This window comes from Lepisma saccharinum, chromosome 22 (assembly GCF_977018435.1).
Source record: "Lepisma saccharinum chromosome 22, izLepSacc3.1, whole genome shotgun sequence".
In the NCBI taxonomy this organism is placed as follows: domain Eukaryota; kingdom Metazoa; phylum Arthropoda; class Insecta; order Zygentoma; family Lepismatidae; genus Lepisma; species Lepisma saccharinum.
In genome coordinates, this window is record NC_139250.1 from 29717585 (window position 1) to 29743456 (window position 25872).

General features: G+C 35.2%; 1 protein-coding gene across 1 annotated transcript in view; it reads left to right on the top strand.

The window, feature by feature from the left end:
- Sf3b3 (splicing factor 3b subunit 3) overlaps positions 1-25872 on the top strand; it is a 121095-nt gene that overhangs the window by 64699 nt on the left and 30524 nt on the right. The window contains exons 8-15 of the mRNA XM_083144100.1: positions 130-285; positions 6648-6799; positions 11157-11312; positions 12252-12407; positions 15766-16026; positions 19218-19412; positions 22962-23096; positions 23908-24113. Of these exons, the coding sequence (XP_083000226.1) occupies positions 130-285; positions 6648-6799; positions 11157-11312; positions 12252-12407; positions 15766-16026; positions 19218-19412; positions 22962-23096; positions 23908-24113 (1417 nt within the window). The remainder of the gene's footprint in view (positions 1-129; positions 286-6647; positions 6800-11156; positions 11313-12251; positions 12408-15765; positions 16027-19217; positions 19413-22961; positions 23097-23907; positions 24114-25872) is intronic.

The window sequence follows — 25872 nt, forward strand, 5'->3', positions numbered from 1 at the left end:
AAGTTAAGTAATAACAGCATTTTGAAGATTTGGTTTTACAATGTGAAAATGTCGTAAGTTTTCAGCATATCCTCTCAGAATAATGCATTGCTTATTCTAAAGTTTAGTTTTCTCTGCTTATAATTACAGCCAATGAGGATACACCACAATTGTACATGCTGTGTGGTCGAGGCCCCAGGTCTTCAATTCGAGTTTTGAGACATGGTCTGGAGGTGTCTGAAATGGCCGTGTCTGAACTACCAGGCAATCCCAATGCTGTGTGGACAGTGAAGAGGCGAATTGATGGTATGGAAGTATAATGTTTTCCCAAGTTGTGTATTCATAATTTATTTACTATCTAGGTTATGTATTTATATGAATGATGAATTGTTGAAGTATATAGCAACGACCATATTTGAAATTTAAATCCATTATTTTGAATTTCTAACCATTACACCATGAATGTTTTTTTATTATTCTATTGATATATACTGTGGGAATAGCTTCCCAAAATCTGAAATTGTACAAATGAAAATATTTAAGTCAAAATGCTTTCACTTTCTTAGCCTATTTTTTTTTTGTTTTTGCATTGGGAACCACAGTTGGAACTGAAGATTGGTTGTTGTAAGCAGTCTAAATTTCTAAATATTAAAACAGGTTAACATTTGTGTCTTGCATAATTCTGTCAGAATTATTTTATAAATTAACAACTTTGTTCACTGTTTCTATTAGGCATTCACATTTGTGTGATTTTTTTCTAAGATCGTGAATTTGTGTTGATGGTACTGGTATACTTTAACTGTTAAACTTTTATATTATTGATTGGTGAATTGAAGTTTCACAAGGATTAAGTGTAAAAAAATAAGATAGTCAGGAATCTTTTGTAAACACTGGTGGCTTGATAAGGTTCTATCAAACACCAGTTGGTTTTACTTTCAGGGACAGAAGAAAGATGTCTAAATTGTGATGAAGGTCGTGAGAAGCTGGACAACAGGTGAGATAGTGATTGCGAAGATACACCGCACTAATTCTAGACATAATTGGTAGGTAGCAGCTAATGCAACATTTGAAATATAAATTTTCAGAAGATGGATTGTTTTGTACTGTGACAAATTCTTAGTGAAATTCTTACAAGCTGGAATGAGTGAAATAATGAGATGCAGGGTTCTCACTAACGTGCGAAAGTCAAAAGAAATAGGATGGAATTTTGAAAATGTAGCTGAAAACCTGGAAAAGGCAGGGAAAATAATTTGTTTTTTGTACTTGTCAGGTTTCAGGAATGAAACCAGCCTCGTGACTAGGGATATTCTAGTTTTTCTTGTATGTACGCATTGCTTGCATGATACAATTATTTTCCTGTAGTTTACGGTTATTACAAGCATAAGAAAACAGTTTTTTCTTTGTGACGTTTCAGGAGAACACACGCTCCTTTCATCAGACATTTATTTTCATTTTGACTAAAGATACAGTTATAACAATGGTTAGTAATTTTTAAACAAAAAGAATCTGTTATATAATGGATGTTGTCAATGGTACATTGTTGTAATATAGCAACTTAACTGTGAAAAAAGCAGTCTATTTTTTTTTTTTTTTAAATTATGAATGCCAAATATCATCAGGTAATTCAAATTCATCATTGTTTTCACAAAGTCTCTTGATGTTTTCTGTTACATTAAATTTTAAAGATGGTGGCTTACTCCATTTGTGAAAAAGAAAACTCCACACTGGATCTATGTTACCATTTTCATTATTTAATTTATTCCAGTGTTCTTCTGCAATGAACGAGGCTTCCCAGACATTCAACTCTGTGTTTCCCGTTAATCTTTTTAAAACCCTTCTCTTTTTAATCAAATGCTTCTCTTCGATGATATGAGTTGACAAACCTGTTCTTGGGTTTAGATTTATAATGTCCAAATCATGTTCGTGCCATCTTATTGCCATTTTCCTTGCTGTTTGTCCCACATAGTCTTTTGAACATGAACAACTTATATTATATATTCCTGTGGTTTCCACATCTGGTAGCGAGTTTCTCATTTTGAATTCATTAAATGTACATTCCAAACTTCTTGGTGATTTAAAAACAATTTTGAAATTAAAACTTCTAAAAATTTTTGCAATTTTATGTGAGAATCCCTTGTGGAATGGAATGCACACAAATTTCTTTTCAACAGATTTTTCATCTTTGTCTGTATTTCTCTTTTCCTTTAGTTTTCTTGCAACTTGTTTTTTGATTTGGTTTATTCTGTTAGTGTGAAAGCCATTTTCTTTTGCTATATTAAAGAGCCTTTCTTCTTCATTTTTGATATCCTCATTATTAGAACATAGTCTTTGTGCTCTCAGGAAAAAATTTAAAAATATGTTATCCATTGTTATACGCGAATGTTCTGATTTGGCATGGATGTATTTTTCCCCCGCTAATTTTTTTCTATGGACTGATGTTTGAATTGTTGAGTCAGTTGTCTTAATTTGAGGATCAAGGAAAGAAATTACATTGTTATTCATGGGTTCGCAAGTGACTAACTAACCATTGTTATAACTGTATCTTTAGTCAAAATGAAAATAAATGTCTGATGAAAGGAGCGTGTGTTCTCCTGAAACGTCACAAAGAAAAAACTGTTTTCTTATGCTTGTAATAACCGTAAACTACAGGAAAATAATAGGGATATTCTGTATAGAAATATTGTATAGTTTATTTTTGTTAATTTTTTTTTGAACAAAGTGCAATGAACTGTATTATTTGAAACTGCAAACAAAAGTTCAACTTTTGAAACAAACTTTGTTTTACTATGTTAAAGCACCACTAATTCGTCTGGAAATTTATTTTCGAAGTTTCTTGGAAAATCTGGAAATGTCTCTGAATGTCCTTCATGAAGATTAGAGGGAACCCTACTAATGGTACAGCATGATTAGACATTTTATCTGAGGGTAGTATTTCATCCACCATAGGTGTTTCCTTCATCAGCTTCATCTATTCATCACTCATCCTTATCATTACTAGCCAAAAGTGGCAGATAAGTTTCACAGAATAACTCAAATGTACTCCTTAATATTGTTCATGTAGGGGAAATCGATATAAATTGATAATGGAGTTCTTGCTCAATCAGAAAACACTAGTGTGTTTTTCATGTTGTAAAATATCTAATCACGATCCAGTCAAGTAACTGAAAATTATTGGGAACAGAAAACAGAAATTCATACAGTCTCTGTTTATCCATGAGTAAAAATGAGAGTACAGAGACTTGAGTGCAAAAGACACATAAAATATATTTAAGCTAAGAGTGTAAATAAATCGTCCATTCTTGCATCATTGTTAGGTATATGTATCTCAATTCAAATTTTAACAGACCTGGTCCTAGCAATACATTCTGGATGTTATAATCTCTTATTCTCTAGTTCTGTGAATTAGTTCCCTCATTTACAGGGAGATGGCAGTAATGTTCTCATGTGTAAGGGGTGTCTTGTGGTAATTAAGTTGCAGTGTGTCTAGAATGATCGTAAAAAATACGTGGAAGGCAGAGGTTGGCTTGGTAGTGGAGTGGTAGAGGAATGGCAAAGAATGTCGAAGACTTTGATCCAATCGCTGGTTGAACTACTTCTCTAGTTTCTTGTACGAATACATTAAGAAAGTTGCATAGTAGGAAACAGGAAGGGAAAATTTGATTTTGTCAATTTCTTATCGGCAGCGTGAGAATCTGGAGGAGGAAATAAGTGTAAGAAGTTGTGATTGTTGCTTGTGCATATGGGTAAGAATGCCTTGTCCCACACCAACGTAGGAATTGTACATTAAGAAATTTCATTTCCATTGTAGTTATCTCTTCACACAAAAACTTTTGTAACTTTTAAATTATTGAGAATAGATATTCTTCCACATACCCACCAAGCTGATAGGTATAATTTAACTCTAGTTTATTGTACTTTGTATATGTTAGCATTTTCAAAAAAATCTATAGATTAATACATTGGAAATTACGAGGATTTAACTCTGTAGTATTGTTGTAGGTTTGTGTGTTGTACATACTGCACATTTAATTTTGTTGTCTTTTTCATAAGTTTTGTATGCACAGACCATGAAAAATACATAATGGCATGTTTGATTAAATTCTTTGTCGCAAGTAATGCCCATTAGGAAGGGCAGGCACTGACACATGTAATGTGGTACATGTTCATATGCTAATAACTAGACCTGAAAATAATAGGGTATAAAAACCCATGCCAATAAATCGACGTTAAAGGGTTTTAAGTAGAGTTTTTACAATTTTCAAAAAAAATATAGATGAGTAAAATGGAAATTAAGGAGATTTCACTGTGTAATATTGTTTTAGTCGTGTATAGTTATGACTTTATTGAAAGTATACAACAATTTTCATATGTTGTGCTCAGATTTTAGCATTGTCAAGTGTCCTGCACCGTGTTCATGTGGTCCAAGGGGTATGCTCGGTCTATAGGATGCACAGAACTTTTCTCCTGAGATTTCGACGAGTGTATGTTATCGGTGGCCACCCACCATCGTGAGGAAATTGCGAAGTTACAAATGAGTAGCATAACCTGGTTACGGAAACCTACGACGATGATTGGGTGTTTGTCTCCCCCGTAACTGGTTAGAAAGCCCATTTCAGTGTTTTTTGCATTATGAACCACAGAGGTAAAGCTTGCTTATTGCAAGTGGTTTAAATATCTGAATATTAAAAGGTTAACATTTTGTGTCCTGTATATGTATGCATGACCATATGACAGAATATTTTATAAATTAACAGCTTCATATGTTTTTATTGGTCATTCACATGTGTGTGTTCAGTTTTTCTGCTTGCTGTTATTTTAGGTCCAAGAGTAACTGCCCTACAAATTTAAAAGTTTCTACAATACATGCATGTATTATAGAAAGGATAACATTGCAGTGGTACATAGGTCACTTTTTACTGTGTTAGTTTGGTGTTTTGAATCAGTGAACACATTATTAACGAGTAATGTAAAATAATGCTTTCTTTTACTCTTGAGTTAGTGTTGACTGAATTTTGCAGTCTAGAAGGAACCTATTCACAAGTTAATCATTTGGTGAGGAGAAAGCACCACAGAATCTAGTGAAGCTTGTCACATTTTTTGTAACTGTGATAACACTAAGAAAATTGATAACACTAAGAAAATTCAAAAAATGGTACGTACGATAAGAAACTTTTAAGTTGTGTAAACCACCGTGAAGTACAGTCCGCTGGAGTCAATGACTCTTCTCCAATGTTCAGCCACTGATGCAAAATGAAATGTGGATGTTTTTGAAAGATTGTCATCTAAACACTTGAAGTTCCATAATAGAAGTGCAGATATTTTGTATTTTATAGCGTTTATAATTTACCAAGCAATAGGGTAAGAAAATAAAAATAAAGAAAACTCTTGTCGAATTTCAGAAACTGTTAGTGCTCAAAATATGCTCTTCACTCCCTTAAACAGAACAAAAATCAGTTCTGTTACTCCACTGTCTTGTCAGGCTTCACTTTTCATCAAATTTTTAAGGGCAATTTATTATGCATGACTTCCTTGGTTATTTGGTTAATGTAAATAACAACCATACAAAATGCCACCAGCTTTCTATTTTCAAAAATAACCCAAGTTCAATTAAAAGTTAATAATCTTTGTAAAGTGGCAAGTCTGTCATGATGAAATACACTGTACTTTGTAGGTGTGTAAGTCCACCAAATAGTCTAGTAGATTCTAAGATAACTTAACCAATAATTTACAGGGTGGATGAATGAACAGTGTAGAAGTTGGTTTAAAGTGATCTTGTAGGTTGACATGTTATTCTCAGCAAATTTCTTTGGAGAAAGATAAGTGATATTTGAACGTATTGATAGCTCACTACCCATTGTCTTTATAACTTGCGGATGTTCAGCCGCAAGTATGCCATTAGTAGAGGCACTTATTTTTGGTAAATAAAAAAACAAAATTTGGCACAAAAATAGTAATTTTCAGGTTCAAAAGCGGTCAATAAAACAAAATGTCGCTGTTATAACAGTTAAAAAGTGGCATATACATTGTGAATTTGGTTCTAAAATTTTGAATATAAACCCAAATTTATTTAAAAACTATACTTACTACACAAACTGAACACATTTGTGTTGTTACCAGAATATTAAGTTCATTCCTGTATAAAGGGGTCCATTTTTGCTTCTCAAATATTTACAGCAGAATTAATCAATTTTCCGTGAATTGCATACCTCACAGGAAAATTCGGACTTCAGAATGTATCGCATCGGTAAATAAACTCGAAATTTCATGTTTAGGAGTTCATTTCACATTATTTCATTACAAAACAGGATAGTAAAATGCAACTTTACACCTTTCAGAAACATGATAACATTACAATGTGTTGTTTCTGATTTCGTGTTTTCATCATAAACGAAATATACATGCCTCTAGCCATCAGACATGTATGTACATCAGCAGAAGAGAGTTGAAGTGTTCTGTTGTGCATAGTTGCATGACTGATTGATTCCCCCTGAAATCTGAAGGAGTAAAGTAAAGGAACCAACATTTTTGCTGGTGTGAGGAGTGTTTTGAGCACTACCAGTTTTTGAAATTTGTCAAACTTTTTTTTGCTGAGCAGTGTGCACAGTGCACTAGTTCTGTCTTTTCTTTCTTCATAAAAGTTAAAAGCAATTTCTGTTTTTTCTTTGCAGAGGAGTATGATGCCTACATCATAGTATCTTTTGTCAATGCAACCCTTGTGTTATCCATTGGAGAAACTGTAGAGGAAGTTACAGATTCTGGTTTCTTGGGTACAACACCAACACTGTCCTGCTCAGCGTTAGGTGAAGATGCCTTGGTGCAGGTAATTCCAATATATATTAAGTAGTTTTGTTTTTAAAGTAAATTATTCTATTAAATTCAACCAATATTACAAGTAGGGATGAGACATTAATCAGTACTCGATCGGTATCGGCCGATATTGGTGTATCGGTTTATTGGTAAAATTACCGTATTATTTTACCGATCCAATATATCGATAAATATCTTATAATTTAGTGCAAAATTCTGCAATTTTGTTCTAATTTGTGTGGGTAATCTTCATGCCCTTCTTTCTAAATAAGTAAATGTCTAAATATTCAACTTCTGTTGAACTGCAGTCACCTCGAAACACACATTTATTAAGAAGGTCGATGAACATTTCAGGTTCTTAAAGGACCACTTCTAATTCTATATCGGATCGGTAAAATATCTGTATCGGTAAATTTTATATCTGTACTTTATCGGTATCTGACAAAATTTCAAATCTGCCCATCACTAATTACAAGTGTTGTTGGAAAGAAAGTTACTGCAAAATTGGCAGGGTAGTGTGTCCCTTTCATACTATCTGTACATACTTCGTTCCAGGCTTATTGTTGTTTTTTAGTTGTTCTCTTAGATTGATTTCAAGCAGTGAAGGCAAACTTACGTTTATCTGGCAGAAATAGTTACAATTCTCACAATTGATAACATTTATTATTAGAAGCACATATTTTTGGTAAATAAAAAAGCAAAATTTCGGTACAAAAACTGAGTCAATTTCGGGTTCAAAAGCGGTAAATAAAATAAAATATCGGTGTTATAGCGGTGAAAAATTGGATGAAAAGAGGTATATAAAAGGACATTTTGGTTTTAAAATTGTGAATATAATCCTAAATTTGATTTAAAAACTACACTTATTCCACAGAATTAACATTTCACTTCTAATAGCACATTTATGTAGTTATCAGAGTATTAAGTTTATTTCTGTGTAAAGGAGTTCATTTTTGCTTCTCCAATATTAACAGCAGAATTAATCAATTTTCCGGGAATTGCATAAATCTCAGGATAATTCAGACCTCAGAAGATGTCGCGTCGGTGAATAAACCCTAAATTTCATGTTTAAGAGTTAATTTCGCATTATTTCGTGACAAAACATGGTCACAAAATGCATCTCACACCTTTCAAAAACATGAAAAATTAACACTACAATGTGTTTTTTCAAATTTCGTTTTTTCGTCAAAAACGAAATATGCATGCCCCTACTTATTATCTTATCAATTGCTATTTTTATAATAAAAATTTTGTTTGTGCTTTTATCCTAGGACCTTCACAATGATGTAGTTCGTAACATAGTTACTTTGTAATCTAGGTGTCCCAACTTTGATACCTGGTGGAGGCAAACAGTGGTTCATAACCTTTTTTTTAACTGTAGGTCCAGTCCCGATTAACCTATCTGTTCATAAAGTGGACTTTATACGAATATACGAAACTTGCACTTCCATCTTAGGTTGCAGATGCCAGAATTCTGAGTACATTTCACTTCAATTATTGCATCTTAGAGTAGTAGCCTGTTAAGAAAAAGTGCTTGTCCTTGAACCAGAGCAGTGTTTGTTACTTTTGGTAACATTCCTTTTTTCACTAACTCTTTTTCTGCACAGTTTCATTATGTACTTTTGTCTTCATGCTCCATTCTTTTCCATAGCCATATGTTTAAAGTAGGGATGGCCAAATCTGGAAATACAGATTATTCAATTATCCAGGTTATCTGGATATCCAAATTGTCCAGGTTATTTGGATATCCAAATTGTCCAGGTTATTTGGATATCCAAATTGTCCAGGTTATTTGGATATCCAAATTGTCCAGGTTATTTGGATATCCAAATTGTCCAGGTTATCTGGATATCCAAATTGTCCAGGTTATCTGGATATCCAAATTGTCCAGGTTATCTGGATATCCAAATTGTCCAGGTTATCTGGATATCCAAATTGTCCAGGTTATCTGGATATCCAAATTGTCCAGGTTAACTGGATATCCAAATTGTCCAGGTTACCTGGATATCCAAATTGTCCAGGTTACCTGGATATCCAAATTGTCCAGGTTACCTGGATATCCAAATTGTCCAGGTTACCTGGATATCCAAATTGTCCAGGTTACCTGGATATCCAAATTGTCCAGGTTACCTGGATATCCAAATTGTCCAGGTTACTGCCAGCTAGGGACTTGCAGAATGCTTTTCGTTGTTGCCTCCTTGACACTTGGCAAGAAGAGTGGGTTGCGGTAAGGGGAACAAACTTTACTCTATTAAGCCCACCATAGGTGCATGGCATTCCTTGTCCTGTCCCTCTTGTCGAGAAGGAAGTTCTTCTGACTCCACTGCAGATTGGACACAGCCCTCCCCCACCCCCAAACAATTGATTTGACAAGAGTATTTTTCCGTCAGTGAGTAAAAAATCACTTATCTGCCCATAGAAAAAGGTAATCACTTTAGCTTATGCATTTTCAGCTTCATTGTGATAACCAAATAACATAGCATTCTTGAAAAAACTTCTGATTAAAAATAATTTACAGTGAAATCTAAACCAGATCTAATCGTATTTCCTTAGGAATCTAAATGACTTCCCATTAAAGAAGAATTGCAGTTCTTTTTGAGTATCGGATAGCGGAGGTTGGCAAACCTTTATTTTTTTCTCCACTCCAACGCTGCAGAGGAGAAGAAAGAAAAGTTTTCACAAACAAGCCCCTTCTCGCTTTTCGCTTTCGTTCCCGTCGACTAGGAAGGATTCCGTAAATCTGTGTTGGCAAAGAAGTGAATGGTGATCTGAGGCCTGTTGTCAATTTTCCCCTGAGGGGGAGAGGTTGAACTTCAGTTTTGTCCAAATTGTAAGGAAGGCACCATTTAGCGAGAATCTGTTTGGCAACAGTGGGCTTGCTCTCTGATCCTGAGGGAGAAGAATCTGCCCATTGTATCTTTACCGGGAATGTAAGATGTGCAGTTTTCCCTTCCTGTCCAGCAAGGAAGGTGGGACAAATGCAAGGAGGGAAAGTCACGTGGTCAACAGAACAGGTTCCTGCAAGATTTTTAAAACATCGTCACGGCTCTGAAAACTTATAATGCGGGAAACGGGAGTTAGAGCGAACGTAAGATCGAGTTGAACATCCTATTATTTAACCTGGCTTTTTGCCGGTACCTGACCAGATGAACGTATTAAACTGGAAAACGTATAATGCGGGAACGTAAAATTGGGGTTTCACTGTACATTGAAAGGGGCAAAATGGCCTAAAGTGCCAACGCACCTGAACAATTGTAATTCAGTCAATAATTCAACTAGATATCTGAATTGTCCTGATTATCCAGATATCTGAACATGTGCTTTATCTGGACATTTTTATCGTTTATCCATTTTATGAGTTGTGCACATATTCTTTTATTCATAATTTTTATTGTTCACTGGATTTTCTACAAATCCTTCATCAAATCTGTTCTATCTGGATGTTCGGATTATCTGTATATCTGGTTCCAGATGTTGTTGTGATGCCTATTCTAAAGCATCTAGTTATTGTTTTCCTTTTAATTGTTCTTTAAATGGTGTATTTATAGTAGGGATGGGACGATATGAAATTTTGGCCGATACCGATAAAGTGCCGATATAAAATTTACAGATACCGATAACCGATATTCTACCGATCCGATATAAAATTGGAAATGGTCCTGGAAGAACCTGAAAGGTTCATTGACCTCCTTAAAAAATGTGTTTCAAAGTGACTGCAGTGCAAGAGAAATTGCATACTTAGACATTTACTTTTTAAAAAAGTAGGGCATAGAGATTATCCATAAAAATTACAACAAAAATGGCAGAATTTTGCACTAAACTATCAGATATTTATCGATATATCGGATCGGTAAAATAATCGGTAATTTTACCGATATGCCTATATCGGCCGATACCGATCGGTCCCATCCCTAATTTATAGTGTTTTGATTTCTTCACTATATGAATGGAATTTTTGGTTCAGTACTGATCTTAAATAATTATTTGGAAGCTTCATGTAGCCAAGTGCTTAGTACTCTTGCCTTTCTTGCAAGAGGTCCTGGATTTAATTCCTGGTGGGAGTTCCAACATTTGGATGGGTCGGACCCATCATCATGAGGACAACTGTGGAAGTACTTGAAAGCAGTATTAACGGACTTTTCTTGAAGGTAAGTAAAGAAAGCGGTGATGGGACTCATTCATTGACCGTGCATCACCGAATCATGCAACTTGGCATACCTTCGCCCTGAACATCTGCTGTGCCACTAGTTTGTACCAAGGAATAATCTTGTAAACTACTTCGTATCATTATACACGTTGAGGTAAGAATGTCGATTTTTATACAGTAGTTTGTTAGTTACTGATTACCATCATTTTCTAAATTCTTTCAGGTGTATCCAGATGGAATCCGCCACATTCGGGCAGATAAGAGAGTTAATGAATGGAAAGCTCCTGGAAAGAAAACTATTGTCAAATGTGCTGTTAACCAGAGACAAGTAGTAATTGCTCTAACTGGAGGAGAGTTGGTGTACTTCGAGATGGATCCTGTAAGTACGCATGTTGTTTTAGAGATTTTTCTACTCGTTTACAAGTATTCATTGGAACAGTGATGTTCTTAGCCCAGAGGGGAATTTCTCTGTCACATGCCAACATTTTTCAGTTTTCTGTAATAGTTCAGCTTCCTGGGGAAAATTCCATCCTGAGCACAATGGCTTCGCAACACTAATCAAGATTTTTGCAAGAAGTCTGGCTGCATTCAATGCATGTGCAGTCTTGCCTCATCTCACAAATTCATCAAAGAAGATTGCCAACTCATGTCAGGTTGCAAACTCGTGAGGTGCAACCACCAACATCTTGTTGAAATGAATAATTTTGTGCATATTTTCCAGTCATATTTTTTCTTTTGTATTTTAATCTCTCAGCCTCGAGCTTAGCAGATAGCCTAGAATACACACATCTGAGTTGAAAATTGTTCCATAGTTTGTCATTAAAGTAATTATGTATTACACAATATCAAAATTCTAGTGTTGTCAAGTAGGCTCTTGGCACAAGCAATGACTATGAAGCCTTGTTACCTGAGTGTGTACCACAAATGACCACTGCATTTTTTAACTGTCATCTGCCTCTTTGACACATTTAGCTCATGTTGCCAAAAAACATTTTGTGACCGAACACACACTTACACAGAATCTACAATAAAACAATTTTTGGCCAGCGTAAGCGGTACTTATCGGTATCTGTCACACTTTATTACTTAATGATATTGTGTAATACATTTTTTTTTTGGTGAACCATTATGAACACAACTTCACATGGTATTCTAGAATTGTTTTTATTCACATCAGTTTATTAGTGTGTTAATGAGGTTCTCCAAAATGTGAATTTTTGTGTTCTCTTTAGTTATTTTAACATCTTTTCTAAACATAAGAACATTTTACAGCTGTTATGTGAAATTATTACTATGCTCATGTATTTTCACTTTTTAGACAGGACAATTGAACGAGTACACAGAAAGGAAAGAGATGCCGTCAGATGTTATCTGCATGGCCCTCGCAAGTGTTCCTGTAGGAGAGCAGAGATCGCGCTTTTTGGCTGTGGGTCTGTCTGACAACACCGTACGAATCATTTCACTTGATCCATCTGTAAGTAAAACTTTTAATTCTGAGTTATTTTTAAGTTCTATTGTATTTTATGTTTAGCTTTGTGGATTTCTAAGAATTCATCCATGAGATAGCGTGCACAAAAAAACAAAGGAATCCATCTATTACCAGTGTGTATTGTCAAACAAGGTCACTTTCATCCTGGTATATCTTGACTTGCATTGTCCTAATGGCAGTTTTATGCAACCTGAGAATGGTTGGTTCATTTTGTACAACCTTTATCAGAAATGTTCCAGTACTGAGCTCGTAAAAAATAATGTATTCAACTTAGGAACTAATGGTCCTAGGTTTTGTCAAAATAGTCCTCTCAGCTATCTGTCGCCATTTCTGGAGGTTATGGAAGCAAGCAGGGAAAGCTTCATCTAGGATGCTTCTGAACACATCTGTCACAAAACCGTTTGGATTGCTACCAATATCTTCATGACACTTCCCTTCAGCGGTGTTTGCACACGGGGAGACAAAAATAATCAGACTGTAACTGGTCTGGTAAATATTGGGGGATGTGGTAGAGCAGAGATACGGTGCTTGGCCAGATATTCCTGGACTGATAAAGCAGTATGTGGCCTTGCATTGTCGTGCAATAAGAACCACTGGCCAGATGCCCAGAAATCAGGACGGCGCTGCAGAATTGCTTGACGCAAATGTTTCAGGATGTCAATATAAAGGTTTTTGTTTATCGTTTGTCCTTCAGGCAGATATTCATGGTGCCCCAAACCTTTAGCATTAAAAAATGGGATCAACATTGTCTTTGGATCATCTTGCACTGAATCTCTGCCCTTCCGAAACCTTTTGTGCCATTCAAAGATATGGCTTCTCGATAATGCCTTGTCACCAAATGCTTGCTGTATCATATTCCATGTTTCACTAGGGGTTTCCCAGGTTAACACAAAACTTAATAACACACTGCTCGGAATGCACGTCCATCACGACACTTGTGTAACTTCCAACTAAATGCACCAACAAGCCAAACAGTGGGCTGCTAAGCACAGCCCTGCCACCTAGTGTGTTTACATGGAAACATTTACAAGGCCATTTCTTTTCAGAACACACATCAGGTGACTGAATAACACTCATTTCTTGTGTTTGAATATCACAGGTAAAGAATAAAAAAATCAGTCCTGAAGAACTTTTCTGACAAACGTTGTACATCTCTACTGAAGAGGACATTAGAATGTATTTTAAAAGGAATATGGTGAAACCCTGGTTTTACGTTACCAGATTTGACATTTTCCTGCATTATAAATTCAATCCTTATGGTCACAACATTTGTGAAGTGTGAAAAAATATTCCTCTATTTTTAGATTTTCCCACATTTTAAGTTTCTTCAGGTTGGTCCCCAGAAAAACATTGTGAAACTTGTTCATCATTCTTTACATCATAAACAAAATGTGTCAAATTCATGCTGTGAAGATATAGAAATTGAAGTAGAAAATGCACCTGATTTTATAGCATATTATACTGTCCCTTTGCCTGATTGTGCCATGGAAAACAGAGGAAGGCCCCCAAAAAAAGTTTTTAAATCCGGGTTGACTCTTAGCCCAGTGGGTGGAACAGTAAACCAGTTTGTCCTGATTGAGCCTGTAATATAGTGGAATATGTTCATTTAAAATTGCAGAATGAAAAATTAATTTCTTCTTTGTGTGTGATATTATATAGTTCCACAGATGAATGCTTAGTAACTACATTTGTATAGATACTGCAACACTACAGGAATTAAAATAAACAAGAGAAAGATAAAGGAAACCATGTGTTTTTTTTTTTTTTTGTATTTGTCTCCAGTTTGTATTGTAACAATGGCCTGGCATAACCCCCTTTTAATACACAGCTGTATTTATGCCGCCCTTCTACTAAGGAAATATATCGTAACATTTGACCAGAAAGAAGGTTCTGACTAAACTCAAAATCTTTGAAAAGTCTAGGAATATTTAAAGTATATTAAGAAGACTGGAGAACTCTATATTATGAATGAACCATCTTAAAATATTAATTTGGTGCACAAACATTTTGTTTTTTAAAAGATTATGCCTATTTTATGATTTATTCATATTTCCACTCCTAGAATATACTGTAAACAGATATAAAATAATTGTAAGCATGTTTACAGTGCAAATATTGTAGCCGTAGTGAAACTGATACTTAAGAGGCATGTTTTTTTTTATGGAAATAACACACTAATGTTAATTTTCATGTTTTTGAAAAGTGTGTTCCTAACATGTGAAATAAACTCTTAAACATTGAATTTAAATTTAATTTACTTCCATAACACGTTCTGAAGTCTGAAATATCCTGAATCATGTAAAACTGATTAATTTTGCTGTAAATATTTGGAAGCAAAAATGAACTACTTTACACAGGAATAAACTTAAAACTCGGAAAGCTACACAAAAAAGTACTATTAGAAGGAAAATGTTGTGTGTAATAAGTTTAAATACAGAGAAACTAGTTCTCGCTGTTTTTCTTCTTCGTCCTATTAATTTCAGTGGCCACTGCTACCATTCTTGTTGGAACTTGCTGTACTCTTGCTTGGCGTGCATCTTCTGTTCGTAGTTCTCCGGCTGCTGCTAGATGCGCTGTTGTTAACTATGTCTGCGTCCAAGTTGTCTGCTATTTCCCAGCGTTAACTGTTGTAGTAGGGGAATCCAAGTGTGGTGTGCCTGTCCGCTATCGATGTTTACAGCTCGTGCGGGAAATGCATTATGGCATGTGTTTCCTTGATTTTGGTGGAATAGCGGACGACATGGACGCAGACGTACAGTTAACAGCAGCACACCTAGCGGCAGCTGAAGAACTACAAACAAAAGACGCACGCCAAGCAACAGTACAGCAAGTTCCAATGATGATGATGGCAGTGGCCACTGAAATTAATAGGATGTAGAAGAAAAAACAGTTTCTCTGTACATATTTATATACTACCGTGTCTCTTTTCCCAATTATGAAGTAATAAGTTTAGTTTTTGAATCAAATTTTAAGTTTTTATCCAGCATTTCAACACTGAAATTCCATTTTCATAAACCACTTTGGATTCCGAAATGTGCCTAGTTTTTTTGTACTCCAATCTTGGATCTTTTCTTCACCATAAATATGTGAATATGTGGCTACTGATATTTATATTGTGCATACATCAGTATCAGCTTAGCCCTTCATTGCGAACATTTAGTCAGGGTACAAAATCTCCATTTTTCTAGTTTCTATTTTTATATTTACTAGCCTTCTGGCAGATTACTTTTGTAAAGTGTGAGGGTTTAAAAAAGAGAATGATAGGTGGGAGAACAACCACAGGCTGAACCTCGCCCTTTAATAAAGAAAATTTGAATTTGAATTTGAACATTACCATTTGCAGGATTGCTTATCACCTCTCAGCATGCAAGCCCTGCCTGCTTCTGCCGAATCCCTGTGCATAGTGGAGATGGGTACAGGAGAATCACAGGAAGGAGAGCCTGGGCAACAAGGAGCTCTGTACCTGAATATTGGACTCCAGAATGGTGTGTTGCTACGAACAGTATTAGATCCTGTTACAGGAGACCTGGCTGATACTCGTACAAGATACTTAGGATCTCGACCTGTCAAATTGTTCCGTATTAAGATGCAAGGAAACGAAGCTGTAAGTTTTTGTTTCATTCTTGTTAATTGTATGTATTGAATGCTTGCTAGTATCCTCTTTGAGGTATTGAATGCGTGTTAGTTCTCATGGATGATAGAATAGATTCTTTTGGTTCTGTAAAACCATAGCTTCTCAATAATCTCATACATATGAAACTGCTAAATAGTGTATAGGATGTAGAGAGATTGCTCATCATGTTATCGCAAGTGAACAGAGTGAGTGGTTTATACCAGTGTTCCTCATTTGCTGTGCTGCAGCCTGGTACCGGGCCATGAGAGGGCTTTCTGAAGTTTTGAGACTTGCAGCCAGAGCTGGCAATTACATGGAAAGATAACCTTTTGTTCCAGTTTCACAGCGATAAGAGAAAATTCTTTTTTGACTTCTTGTGATGGGAACCCATGCAGCCTCCAAACTTCAATTTTAACGGTTTCTTTTTCGATATTGAGCCAATAGGGTATGCTATTTGCAGTCCAAACTGGTAGCCACCTGGAAAGATGCCCTTTTGTTCGAGTTTTGACTGCGATAACTGGAAATGCTTTTGCATTGCAGCCCGCCTCCAAAGTTGGAGATTGACGGACGGACACAACAGTGAATTTAGTTTGTGCAGAAATTTTGCAATTTTCATAAAAAAATATATTGAAGTGAAAATATTCTGATTAATTGAAATTTTTTGGTGTCCGAAATGGAATATACCAATGAAAAGCAGCACTTAACAAATTAATTAAGTTATATTGGCCAGAGGAAACTAAAAGTTTTCATTAGATTCACTCATTTCCAACTAATTTGAACCAAATATTATATTTGTCAACAAGCCCAGACTTAACCTTTTGCCGCCCAAGGCCTTTTTCACATGTAAGCCTCTCTGTCCCGAGCCGATTTTGAGCAAAATGCAGAGTTTCAATTAAATGAGTGTAGATCGGAGGCTAATTGCCCTAGAGAGATGAGTGATATACCGTTGTACGCGGAATGAACCAGAGATTCAGACTATATGAAATTTTTGCAAATTCGGCGTATATGTGGCGTGGGGGGGAGGGGGCTAACTCAAAATTCCAAAATTTTGGGAAAAAAAAATTTGTTCCCCCACCCTCCCCTCAAGCAAAAAGTACATGACAGTGTCGACATGCACATGGAAATGATCGCTAACATGTAAGGAACACAAAAATATTTGCATTATTATCATATGACCAATGTAACTTGAGTTATACCCCCAAAAGGAATTGTCGGCACGCCACTCATTCAAGCTTCAAAATGCAGCGGTACCTTGAAATGACTTCAGTTCAGACTATTTGCCCTGGAGATATGAACGATATACCGTTGTACGCAGAATGAATCACAGATTCAGAAGATATATAATTATGCACATTCGGTGCACATATGGAGGGGGAAAGGGGGGAAATCCCCTGAATTTTTTTAAAAAATGGGGTTTCTCCCCCCGGACCCCCGAAAAAAGGATATGAAAAGTTCAAAATGCACATAGAAATTATCGCTGACATGTAAGGAACTCAAAAAAATTTGCATTATTATCATATGACCAATGTAACTTGAGTTGTACCCCCAAAAGGAATGGTCGGGATGCCACTGATTCAAGCTTCAAAATGCAGCTGTACCTTGAAATGACTTTAGCTCAGACTATTTGCCCTAGAGATATGAACGATATACCGTTGTACGCAGAATGAATCACAGATTCAGAGGATATAATTTATGCACATTTGGCATACATATGGAGGGGTAAAGGGGGGAAATCCCCTTAAAAATACTTTTCTTTTAAAAAAATGGTCCCCCCGAAAAAATGTCAAAATGCAAAATTTATGCAAATTTGGCGTATATATGGAGGGGGAAGGGAGAAAACACCCAAAAATTATTTTAAAAAGTCACTTCACCTAAAAAATGTCCTTGCACTTGGGCACAAAACGACACCTACGCACAACATTCACGGACGAAAAGCTACAATGTAGTGAAAAATGAGCCCCAATTCTTGCAGCTGCTTGAAATTCTATTTTTAGACAATGCTGGGTAACCTCTGTTGCCACTTGTGGACACTTGTGCTAAAAAAAACAAAGGTTTCCTTCAGCACGCTTCGAAATTCCATTCTCACAACTCAGATTCAACAACCAGTCTTCCCCCTCCCCCTCCCCCACCCCCTGCTTGCGCCCTCACGGAAAACTTTCATTTTGACATGGGATACTGATAAACAAGCTTCCTTGGAATGCACTTAGCAGGAGGGAGTGAAAAGCATTGCTTTAGAATAACAAAGCCGGTCTTCCTTTGTCGGCAAAAATTTGACGTTGAAAAGAGCCGCAAAAGAGAAGTACCTTTTCCCCTCCATTTTCATGAAGACAAAAAAAAAAATATGCAAAAAAACATTTCTGTTAAATACATGTGTTAGGAACAATATAAAAGAAAAAAATCGAAATTCTAGCCAAAAATAGAAAAGTTATAACGTAAAAACTACGACCTTGACACAGCGTCTCGATCGAGACACTTGGTACAGTGAGGGTTACATTTGGGTATCTCGTTCGAGATGCTTGGGTGGAAAAAAGTTAATCTATCTAGTACTCTCTATAATTCTTACAATTAAATTTGAAGGGTACATATTAAGTTTAGAAATGAAGAGCTGTTTGAGTAAAATTGTTGGGATTGGGGCTTTGACTTTTAAAAATTAATTTACTGGGCCAAGGCTTAAAAATTTTGAAAACCACTGGTCTACACTCAAAGCTAGGCAGTACACTGTCAAATAACATAATGTATTCACATTATTATTGTATGGTCTTGGAATAGGACCTTCCTTTGTTCACAGATAGCAGTGATATAAATGTATTTGCTGCACTAGATTCCACAGTTTTCATGATTAGGGAGCAACATGATATAATATTTTGAATTATTTGGGTAATTGTCTGGCTTTCATTTTCCATTTATGTTGAAGTGAATCATGTGACATCTGTTCTGCATAATCTAGCAGTTTATGTTTATATTCAAAGCTTGCAAAATCTTGAATAAAACTTTTCAAATATTACTGATTACATTCATTACTTACTCAGTGTACGTACAAATTTCTTCTTTCCTCTGGATTTCACCTGAAGTGAACAGAAACTTAAAAGTATTCCATGTGTTGAAACATAGAGAGAAGTAAAAATGTTATTGCATGTCAGAGCTTGTACAAAATAATGAGGTGCATTTGTGTATAATTCTAGGTTTTGGCTATGTCAAGCAGATCATGGTTGAGTTACTATTACCAAAACAGATTTCATTTGACCCCGTTATCATATGAAGCTTTGGAATATGCCTCTGGATTTTCTTCAGAGCAATGTCCAGAAGGCATTGTGGCTATTTCTACAAACACCCTGCGTATTTTGGCATTGGAAAAACTTGGTGCAGTCTTTAATCAGGTATGTATAATTTACAGATTAGAGATTGCCTATTTTTGCATGTTGATTGTTTCTTTCTGTCTAAATCCCTGATGCTTTTATGCTAGAAAATTCATAGCTCAGGAGCCTTTTGATGGTGAAGTGGTTTGTCTGTGTTGTCAGTACTCTATTACTGTTTTTATTATCTGCTTTTCTAATGTGGAACTCTCTACTTGTCAAAACATCTTCCCAATTGTCAACACAATCAGCACTCGCCAAGGTGGATAGTGTTTTAACGACTAGGCTGTCAGTGTTTCCCACCATGGCACACCAGGGTTACAGGGGTGCTGCGAAATATTCCAATATTTCCACTAAAATGACACTTCCAAATATGTGCTTATTTAGTACTTCTTACATATAAAATGTTTCTGAATTTGAAATGTGTGTTTATTTTTGACTTACGGCAAGTAACCTAAGCACACTGAGCATTGCAAGTGTTATTTCTACTCAGGCACCATGGAAAAAACGTGAAGCACTAAGGGTGCCGTGAAACGAAAAAGTTGGGAACCCCTGGTCTTCCCATTTGCCCATTTTTATCGGTTCTTAATTATGAAATTATCTGTTTTATGTCTACAGAGACATTTCTTCTAACTGTCTTTGTAAGTCTGCGAGAAAAATAACAGGACTGTTTGGCTTCAAAACATTATCATTCCCAGCTGAAGTTTTGATTTCATGATGTATGCGGTAAGTGCGGTTTAAACGCTTCAAACGCCGTACCCTTTTGTTGTGAACGAAGACAGTGTATCTTCAAAATTAATAGGATTTAACCATTAAATTGTGCAATGCGGAAGTGCGAAATTTCTAAATTTCATGTAAGTAATGAAGTTTTGAATTTGGGCAGTTAAATGGAGAACTTTTTATCTTTAGATAGTGTACTGTTAAGATTTTTTTTTTACTAATCTTGAGGGATGGGACAGATTAATCTGTACTCTATCGGTATCGACCGATATAGGCATATCGGTAAAATTACCGATTATTTTACCGATGCGATATATCGATAAATATCTGATAATTTAGTGCAAAATTTTGCCATTTTGTTGTAATTTGTATGGATAATCTCCATGCCCTACTTTCTAAAAAGTAAATGTCTAAATATGGAATTTCTTTTGCACTGCAGTCACCTTCAAACGCACATTAATTAAGGAGGTCAATGAACCTTTCAGGTTCTTCATGGACCATTTCTAATTTTTAGAGTTGGGCACTCCGCAGGACCACCACCTCTATTTTTTAGATTTTTTCAATGGTTTGAAAATGATAAATTACATTGTTTCCTGGGATGTTCCCAATATTTCTTTATTACTTTTGTTCATAAAAACGTAAATGTAATGTAATTAGGAGGCATAATGCACTTGGTGGTCATATTAGGTGCCATCTTTGAATGTGTGTCATTCAAGACACTCGTGCCAGTGACAGTGTATAATTGGTTGGTAATGATGGTAATTATTATATTTAATAAACAAATACACTTCTGCAAACTACACTTGCTCAGACTATACTATTTTCTCAATGGTGTGCATCTTGTTGCTTCAGTCTGTTGTTCTTGCATGTACGGTGAATGCTTTGCATGTACGGTGAAACCGTGTCGCTTGTCATCTGTGACTTCAGTCTGAAAGCTGCTTCAGTGGCACACATCGTGTCGCCTCGGTCTTGTTTGTACATGTGCGGTGAATGCTTGCTTATAGACTGTAGGTGCCAATGTCGCTTGTCACTTCAATGTTACACCCCCACTGTAATGTGTTGCTTTGGTCTGAATGTTCTCTATACTTAACAAGATTGTTAGTTACTTCATCAGAGATTAAGATTTAATTTAGCCTATAAATTACAGAAAACAAATTGCAAGTACTGTCCAAAAAAATTCTGATGTTTTGAGAGAAGATTCCTTTCATAATCATGAATGGGCCTCTGGAGTGGCATAAGTAATGCTGTTGCCTTGCCTTGTCTTGTAATAAGAAGGGGTGTGAGGTTCAATCCGCAGTGGAGGCAGAATGCTTCATATCTCATTTCAAACTGTAGGTCCAGTCCAGATTTCTTAGATTTTTTCCTCCCATTTCCGGCCAGTCTTATTTGCTTCTGCTTCAGTTTTAGTGCCAGTGTTTTTCAACCGCCGGTCTGAAAAAGGTCCGTTGCACCCAGGGGTTGACGACTAACTTATCTAATGTTATATTTAACAGCAAGTCTATACATAATTGAACTATGGTTATACCATAGTTTATATATTATTAATTAACGGTGCATATTAATTTTCATATAAACTTTAAAGATCAGAAATGTATTTAGGAGTGAAATTGTTGGGATCACGGCATTGACTTGTAAGAAATAAATTTATTGGGCTGTGGTCTCACAAGTTGAGAACCACTGCAACAAACAGCCAAAATACATTAGTAGTTGCTCCGTGCCCAGGTTTGGGGACAATTTAACCAAATTATACATGATATACTGGAAAGCCAGAATACAAATATATTTTACTGAACACAAAATGTAATGTAAAGAGATTTGATACTAGATTTTCAAAAGGTATAGCAGTATTTTCTTTTTTGCTTCATGTACGTGTTCGTATAACAAATTCATACATTGAAAATCATATCATACTATTAGGTTCCATTAAGCACACACACAAAACTACTCTACTTATGTAAATATGTTTATACTACATAGATATATTTAATAAGCCTACCGAAATATGAAGATAACACACTGAAAGAACCGCACATTCAAAAAAGCCGGATTTCTTGAAAACACTGTTTATGTGTAGATACGAATTTCATATTGTAAATTGTATTTTATATTTAGAAATGAGTGTGTATTTTACAGTAGGGAGATAAACGAAAACTGTGGAACAGGGAAAATACTGCCAACTCCTGTATTTTCCTTGATTTGAGACACTTTTGTGAAAAAAAGCCCAACCAAAAAAGCCACGGATAAAAACTCCGGTTTTATTCCAAATGACCACTTCCAACTTTACTAATTTTATAATGAATCGGTAGAATATCCGTTATTGATATGGTAAATTTTATATTGGTACTTTATCGGTATCGGCCAAAATTTCATATCGGCCCATCCCTAGAAATCTTGCAAGAAAAAACACAAAATTGTATATGCAAAAAAAAAATACATAGTGAACTTTTTTTTTTAAAAAAAATATTACTACGTGTAATATCAGAAAGAATATGTATTCAGCTTTAAATAATATTTTATATTTTTTGTTTGGAAAATTGACATTTCCATGTAGTAATGTAGACTGCTTTGTCATTCTAGTGTGTCATTCCTTTGTGTGTTTATATAAATAAAAATAAGCTGCAATATCATCTGTAGTTTTTGAGAAATGACATTGTAATTGCTCCCAGCTAGAGCTGGTTTATTTTAAAACACAAAAGTCTGTTACACATTAATCTTTAATATTATTTGTTTACATATATAATGAGCATAACCTATGTTTACTATGGTAACCATGTAGGAGCTAAATATGAGCTTATTGCTATACTAGCCACTCCATATCAATTTACAATGTGATGAATCATTTCTTTTTCTTAGGTGTCTTTTCCATTGGAATATACACCCAGGAAGTTTATCATTCACCAGGAATCAGCACATTTAGTAATCATTGAAACTGACCACAATGCATATACTGAAGACACGAAGAAGCAGAGAAGAGTGCAAATGGCCGAGGTAAGATCATGTTTTGACCGCACATTGTAGACTGAAAATTTTAACTATGGTAAAATTGCAGTTAAAATATTTATCAGTTATGCATTACTTAACAAATGAAATACATAAGACACCTAATTCTTTCTACATATATTGACTGTGGCATATAAAATTTTTGTTAACGTAATTCTTTTTAATTTAATAAAGGGCCTTGATTTTTTATACTTTTAAAATTGAGGAAATTTTCAGCTTTCTTTGCTAATTGGTGATTTTATGCTTATGTTTTTGTTTATATTTTTATTTTATTTATTTTTGCCACATAACTGTTTGTCAAGCAAGGATGCTAAACTAAGTCTGATGTTAGGATATCACACTTTGCATCTTCATCTCATCCAAAGAAAATGATTTAAAGTATTGGTAAAATCGAATATGTGCCAGAAATGTCAAAATAAGTATATGAGATTTATTCATAGTGGATATATGTTACGACTAACACTAAATTACTTAACATTGCTCTCTACATGGTGTTAAAAATTGGTGCATAATCAATTACAATAAATTCTAAAAGGATTACAAGGAAAAAACAAACTGTTTGAATTATCATGTAGCAAATAGTTCTTTCGTAGTGTTTTCATTACCACACTGCAGATAAAATGTTATAAAACAATATACAGTGGAACCTTGTAGGAAAATTGTATAACATTTTTGTTACAACTTCCCCAATCCTCTGTTAATCTCTGTAGACAATTTACATTTCTAGAACTGATAAACTTGAAAAAAATATTCCACAGTAATCACATGACTAATTGTGATAATGTATTGTGAAACGCAGGAGATGCAAGAGGCTGCCGGAGAAGAGGAGCAGGAACTAGCGAGGGAGATGGCTGAAGCATTTCTGAATGAAGATCTTCCAGAGAGTGTATTCAGTGCTCCTAAAGCAGGGCCGGGGATGTGGGCCTCAATAATACGAGTCATGGACCCAGTGGAAGGCCGAACTGAGCAAATTATAAGATTGGAGCAAAATGAAGCTGCATTAAGGTTAGTACAAGGCTGGTATTTGTTCATTATTTTATAGGAAAGGACAGATTAAATGCCATCTGGCAACATAGGCACATCTGTACATGTAATATAATAATAGTGGACAAAATATTGGAAAAAAAACAATCAATTTGTTTCAGTAATATATATTGATTATTTGAAATAAAGGAATTTATTAGCAGTTTGCAGTGTCCATCCTAGTACCAGACCTTTATTCCATAATTTTCTGGTTTCGCTTGTAGACAAGATAAAATTTCATGTTCGTAAAACTAGTTTTTCAAATGATATACTCGTTGGTTATACAATGAAAACATTTTAATGTCACTGGAATATTGAAAACCATTCATAGTTCTCTAAAGGTTGAACACTGGAATATTGGAAACCATTGATAGTTCTCTTAAGGTTGAACACTGGAATATTGGAAACCATCAATTTGTTCCAGTAATATATATTGATTATTTGAAATAAAGGAATGTATTAGCAGTTTGCAGTGTCCATCCTAGTACCAGACCTTGATTCAATAATTTTCTGGTTTCGCTTGTGGACAAGATAAAATTTCATGTTCGTAAAACTAGTGTATTCAAATGATATACTGGTTGGTTATACAATGAAAACATTTTAATGTGTCTAGGACTTCAAGTGAGATAGTTCTCTAAAGGTTGAACACTGGAATATTGAAAACCATTGATAGTTCTCTAAATGTTGAACACTGGAATATTGGAAACCATTGATAGTTCTCTTAAGGTTGAACACTGGAATATTGGATACCATCAATTTGTTCCAGTAATATATATTGATTTTTTGAAATAAAGGAATTTATTAGCAGTTTGCAGTGTCCATCCTAGTACCAGACCTTTATTCCATAATTTTCTGGTTTCGCTTGTGGACAAGATAAAATTTCATGTTCGTAAAACTAGTTTTTTTCAAATGATATACTGGTTGGTTATACAATGAAAACATTTTAATGTCACTGGAATATTGGAAACCATTGATAGTTCTCTGAAGGTTGAATATTGGAAACCATCAATTTTTTCCAGTAATATATATTGAATATTTGAAATAAAGTAATTTATTAGCAGTTTGCAGTGTCCATCCTAGTACCAGACCTTTATTCCATAATTTTCTGGTTTCGCTTGTGGACAAGATAAAATTTCATGTTCGTAAAACTAGTGTTTTCAAATGATATACTGGTTGGTTATACAAGAAAACCCTGTTACTACGATATTGGTTAATACGGAGTACCCTTTAATCCAAAGTTCTTCCCATTCTCCAGCCTATTACTTACTTAATTCCTTCAGTTCCTATTGGAACATAGGGCATCCACGAAGTGTCTCCATCTCACTCGGTTGCATGCGATCTTCTTCATTTCTTTCCAACTTTTCCGCTGTTGTTTTCCTTCTTCAACAGTACGTCTCCATGAACTTTTGGGTCTTCCCCTTTTTCTAGCACCTTGAGGGTTCCAGTAAAGTGCTTGTTTTTCAATTGTGTTGTCTGCTTTCCTTAGTGTGTGTCTTATCCAGTTCCATTTTCTTCTTTTAATTTGGTTTTTAATCTGGTCTTCTGATGCTCGTATCCAAAGTTCTTGATTTGTGATTACTTCTGGCCAATGTACATTTAATATTCTCCCGAGACATCTGTTAATAAAAACTTGTAGTCTATTTGTGATTTCAGTTGTGACTTTCCAGGATTCTGCTCCATACAGCAATACTGATTTAACATTACTTCTAAAAATTTTTAACTTTGTTTCTGTAGTTATAAT